This window comes from Berghia stephanieae, chromosome 4 (genome assembly GCF_034508935.2).
Source record: "Berghia stephanieae isolate SIO BIC M18660-M18661 chromosome 4, UCSD_Bste_1.3, whole genome shotgun sequence".
Lineage (NCBI taxonomy): Eukaryota > Metazoa > Mollusca > Gastropoda > Nudibranchia > Aeolidiidae > Berghia > Berghia stephanieae.
Window position 1 is genome coordinate 39,202,822 of NC_088363.1, and position 5,413 is coordinate 39,208,234.

The 5,413-nt window shown below is 33.8% G+C and overlaps 1 protein-coding gene across 1 annotated transcript; it reads right to left on the bottom strand.

Annotated features, from left to right (window-relative positions):
- Positions 1 to 3,184: 3,184 nt before the first annotated feature.
- LOC144972006 (WD repeat-containing protein 55-like) lies at positions 3,185 to 5,407 on the bottom strand. Its single transcript, XM_078913090.1, has 3 exons — positions 5,321 to 5,407; positions 4,329 to 4,498; positions 3,185 to 3,669 (listed from the first exon to the last, which is right to left on the bottom strand). Exons 1-3 carry the CDS (start codon positions 5,375 to 5,377, stop codon positions 3,294 to 3,296), a joined length of 603 nt encoding a protein of 200 aa, XP_078769216.1. The 5' UTR covers positions 5,378 to 5,407; the 3' UTR covers positions 3,185 to 3,293.
- Between the last annotated feature and the right edge of the window lie 6 nt (positions 5,408 to 5,413).

Consider the following 5,413-nt stretch of genomic DNA (forward strand, 5'->3'; position numbering starts at 1 on the left):
TTTGTTTATGTTGTTTGCTGAGGAAGGGTTTTAAGCCTGAAACATTCCATGTTTGGTATTTTGTTCTTTTTGTTTTTGTTTTATTGAAGCTGTCATATTCATTTTTTTTCATGACTCTTTACAGTCCACAGATTCTAGCAGCTTAGTATCACAACTTTTCAAAGAAATTTCTAAAGCATTATGCAGCAACAGTCCATCTTGGCATATTATTAATTCCAAGGTGAACGATGATTGCTGATTACTGTTTAAGAATAGGATCAGAATCTTAAAAATGACATTTGTAGGCTGTCGTTTGACATAAGATGTCACAGCTGATTAGACCAAAAAGTCAACGAAAGTCAGTGAGAAATAAGGAAAATGAAAGAAGAAAAAAAGAGAGAGGGGACTGCAAGTGTTTGGGAAAAATCTTTTTTAAGCAACCATATTGCCGAGGTATTTGAGACACTAGAGGATGACTGCTACTTTTTCACCAAGTATATCCTGTGTTTATAATGCATTAAAAGCAATTTTATTATTAATTTAAAAAATAAAATAGTTGAGCCAAAACTTCATTGCTTTTGCTTTCTTGCAAACTTTTCAAAGTTTATGTCGGGTAAAAGTGGAGCGGTTTTACCTAGTAATTGCTCTACATTTAATGCATTTCTAGTGTTCATATTTTTAAAAATTATTATGAAATTAAATGAAATAAATTTAAAACAAATGTTTTTTTGTTCTGTTATCTACACATTGCTGGATGGGTTTTCTGACCTCCCATAGTGGGTGGGGAGGCACTTGATGCGTCTTCTATCCCCCTATATCCGTTTTCCAACATGCTTTCTGTCTTTGTCTTGGAATGAGATTTCTTGGTTTTGTCCTGGTCCTTGCTGGGAGGGAAACAGTCATATGTAAAGTTAGAGCTTTGGGAGATGATATTTTTTGTCTTGTAAATCATCTCTCTATTGCGCACTGTATTAACTTTTTTGTTTTGTTTTACGATTTGTAAATATTTGAGTGTGTCCCTCTTTAATGGGGACTGTAAAAAGTAATAAACAAAAATGAATATAACAGCTTCAAAAAATAACAAATTACCAAGCATGAAAATTTTCGGGCTCAAAACCCTTCTTCAAGCATTCGATAAGGAGTTCCAAATTGAGTGGAATTTAAAACAACACATAAAGATGTTCCGTGTTTGGTATTTTGTTCTTTTTCGAAGCTGTTATATTCATTTTCGTTCATTACTTTTTACTGTCCACAGCTTCTAGCAGCTTAGTATCACTTTAATTTTAATGGGGACCTGTGTTTGTGTCAGGATGAGACTTTTAAGGTGATCTCAAAGTAAATTGATAGTAGTATGCTCTTGGAATCTACATAAGTGCACATCGGTTTAAAGGGAACAAAAGTAGACAAAAATAGTTATTCACCAATGCCCTGGGGTCAGATGTTTGTTTCTGTTTTTGATTATAAAAGATGTAATACAGACAATGGCTAGTATAGTAAAGTATTTTTGAAAGAATTTGAAATGGATTTTTGGGGTCGATTTTTGGATATGGTTTTTATTATTTTTGATGCTCAGTTGGTAGAGAACTTGCTTTACATGTTAATGATCAATTCTAATGAAGTCGATGTATTTCTAATCCCTTGTCCATCAAGCTGTGATTGGGTAGCTGTGTCTATTCGATCTGGTGGAAAGTACTTTGCATTGGACTAACATCCTATCCAAAGGGAAGCAAGTAATTGGTTTTGCCCATTTAACACTATAGACTGGGATTAACTTCGGCTCCATGGGCCTTATGAGGACTAATACTAATATTTCATTTTAATTTTTTAAAAATAATTTTCCACCTCTTTGATATACTTATTGTTAATGAATCCTCTAAAGTCTGAAAGCGCCATGCTAAACCATTCAGGCCAATGTATACTTATTTGCAGGTCTGTCAATGTAAATAGTTATGGGCTCACTGTTGTAATGGAAATACTCTCAAACTAACACAAAATATGTTCATCACAGCAATTTTAATGTTAAATCAAGTCCACAATTGCGCTCGGTTATCAGACCTGCAAATATGTGCATGTAGGTTCAGGCCATTTCTTTTTTCATCAGCATAATTTACATGAAAATCTCTAAATTTTCTCTAAATGTCAAATTTCAACTTTGAGTTTGAGACAGCCAAACAAAATTGTTACCGTCAACTGGAGTAGCTTTGCCTTAAGGGTAACAAGAGCCCTTAAGGCAAAGTTACCCCAATTGACGGTACTATGGAATATGCACAATTTTCCTTTGACACACGTCAAATATCATTGTTAAAAAATATTTTTTAATAATTAATGTTTAAGATAATGAAAAGTTGCTGGATTTCAGCACACTCGCGGGAGAAGCCGAAAAGTTTGTTAGAATCTGAGCGTGCCAAAATTTGATGCTCAAGGAAGGTAATGACTTATTATATAGATATGGTTAAAATTTGGTCACCCAGCTCTAGCATGCCGAATTGCAGAGTGTGCTGGAATTCGGCGTGCACCAGCACCTCGCATGGTAGGCAGGAGGTCACTTGCTGTGTCTTCTATCCCCTTATATCTGTTTTCTAAGTTACTTTCTGTCTTCGTCTTGAAATGGGATTGTTTGGTTTTTGTCCTGGACTTTGTCAGAGTCCTTAGCTGAGAGGGAAACAGTCAAATGTTTAAGTTTAATATTAGTTTTGGGAGATGATTATTTTTTTTTCCTTGTAAATCATCTCCATGTTATGTATTGTTAATTATATTTTCTGTTTTGGATATATCCTTTGAACATTTCAGTGTATTCCTCTTAGTGGGATTGTGTGCTGGTTTCCGGATGAGACTTTAAGATGATCTCAGACTAACTACACTGACCTGTTCCCTATTTGAACCATTCCACTTTGTTTTACTATTTCTTGGCCTTATGAGACTTTAAGATGATCTCAAATTAATTACACTGACAGTGTGCTCTTAGAATCTACATCTGTTCCCTTTTTGAACCATTCTCCTTTGTTTTACTATTTCTTGGCTTTACTTGCAATTCTAGACTTTTTTCAATTATACTTATACCATTTCCTTCCTTTTTACTGGCCCTGAAATGACCTAAATGTGTCTCAAGCACTCTAAAAAACCTTCAAAACAAACAAAAACAACAGAATCCAGAAAGCACTGTAGTGAAAGGGAGATAAATCATTAAATACAACAAACACAATCAGGTATATTGTCATTTTCATTTTGGATTTTAGTACTGCAACAAATAAATAAATATTTAAAGTAACAAAACAATAAATTGAGAACAAAAATAATTATAAATGGATAATAATTTAATCTGAATCATCTTCATCGTCGTCATCATCACCATCATCATCGTCATCGTCATCATCATCGTCATCGTCGTCATCATCATCATCACTGTCATAGTTATTATCTGCTGTCACCAATCCTGAAAAGAAGTTGGCCATCTGTACTTTGGCTGTTGTGTTTTTAGCCAGTCGTTTCCTTGCCAGTTTTGTTCCTTTCTTACTGGTATCCACTTTCTTACGTTTGAACCTTTCAATGTTCCAAAATTTCACTTTTTGGTCATGAGAACAACTGGCCAGGTAATTTGTATCTGCTGTCAGACTCATTGCTTCAATTGGAAAATTGTCTTCATGCTGGCCAACATACCCAAGCGTACGACTAGGAAGGACGCTGACTGCTCTGTGGAATAGTAATTTAGAAGAATATTTAAAAAAAATTATTATGCACAATTACATAGCTTATGCCCAAGGCTAAATAATCTTCAAATGTATTTTCTAACACAGCTTTATATGAGAAAATATTCTGCTAAGAATCCTTTTAGTACTGGCACAAATCCATCAGTCATCAGTGTCCATCCACTGTGTTGAAGTTGAGGTAAGGTAATTTATTTTATTACAACACGGGCCAGTCACTTTCAGTAATTGGAAAGTCATTTTCAGTAATTGGAAAGTCACTTTATTGGAACAGCTGCTTAACTGGAATGATCAGCTGTCGGTGACTGAATTTTTTGCTATATGAATACACTACTGATTAATCGAAAACACGTGGCATTTTATTAACTTTATGTAAATACTTACACAAGTCTGACATTGTTTTTATTTTTATTATCCAAATAGACAATATTATTTCCAACTATACAACCACAAGAATTTGAGTTATCAGACTAGAAATTAAGAAGACAGTCTTATTTCATACACACTCTCTCTCTCTCTCTCTCTCTCTCTCTCTCTCCTCTCTCTCTCTCTCTCTCTCTCTCTCTCTCTCTCTCTCTCTCTCTCTCTATATATATATATATATAATATATATATATATATATAAATGGCATCATGGGTAGGTACCTGATTTGACCATCAGTTGTTCCAACACAGACAACATTTTCTGTAATGGGTTGAAGGCTATCAATCTGCTCACTGCCGCATGGAAACCGATCACTAATGTTGCCCCACTGACCCCAGTTGAAGATATTTATGACACCCTCACTCGTGCCGCATAACAACTTTTCACCTCTCTGGAAAATAATATAATATTTGAATTTGCCTGTGTTGAAAGGTCAACAGCATATGTTACACTTCAAGTCATATCAGCATCCATTATCATAGTTAATCAATTGAGTACAGCAGTGAAATAGTATTAATACACGATAATAAAATAATTATAAATGTTTTGTCTCTAGACTATAATGGTTATAATGAAAATCCAACATTCTAGCAATGTTCATGTCAATATGATATTTTATCTTCTAAAAACGAATATCAAGGCAATTTAAAATAAAATCAATGTTCAAATATTAACGGAATATTGTGGATAGAGTATTGTCTGACCTGGACATTTAAATGGGATTCAAACCAAACCAAAACAAAAAAAAAACAAATAAATGTTCAAAGCCCAAATGAAAAGACCACATAGCCGCACAATAATATCAATGATATAAATTTATCAATGTTGCTCAAGTTCAGACATTGAATATCACCAGTATTGTTATTTAAATTTAAGAGGAATAATGTGTAGAATCCTGAAAAAACTCGCTAAACCTGATAATGGACAATTAGACCATTCTAGCAATGTTGTAATAGATATTTAAATCTCTTTATAGACATAGCATTGACTTCTAGAATACACCTATAAATCTGATAATACCCAATTCGATAATATATTGCACTCCCTATGTGAACTTCCATGTTTAAGTACACTAAAAGATTTGATGATTACTAAAAATGCGTAAAAATACAAATATAGTAATGTGCAAAATCCATGAAAATGTGTATGAATAAGCCTTTTTTATGCAAGGTTAACACCACTGGAAATAAGCAATGGAAGAGAATGTAATCACCTTCATCCTGGCCATACACAACAACTCTGCATCAAACAATTCAGACTGGATATCCATTTTCTTACGGCGTAAATTGAAAGACGTTAAGGTACC

Bases quoted from the DNA above. Each gene is read 5' to 3' on its own strand.
- LOC144972006 (XM_078913090.1), bottom strand. From the start codon at position 5,377: ATGGATATCCAGTCTGAATTGTTTGATGCAGAGTTGTTGTGTATGGCC. The intron at 4,499-5,320 runs GTGATTACATTC...ATTATTTTCCAG, and splicing joins TGTGTATGGCCAGGATGAAG to AGAGGTGAAAAGTTGTTATG. The intron at 3,670-4,328 runs GTACCTACCCAT...ACTATTCCACAG, and splicing joins ACAACTGATGGTCAAATCAG to AGCAGTCAGCGTCCTTCCTA.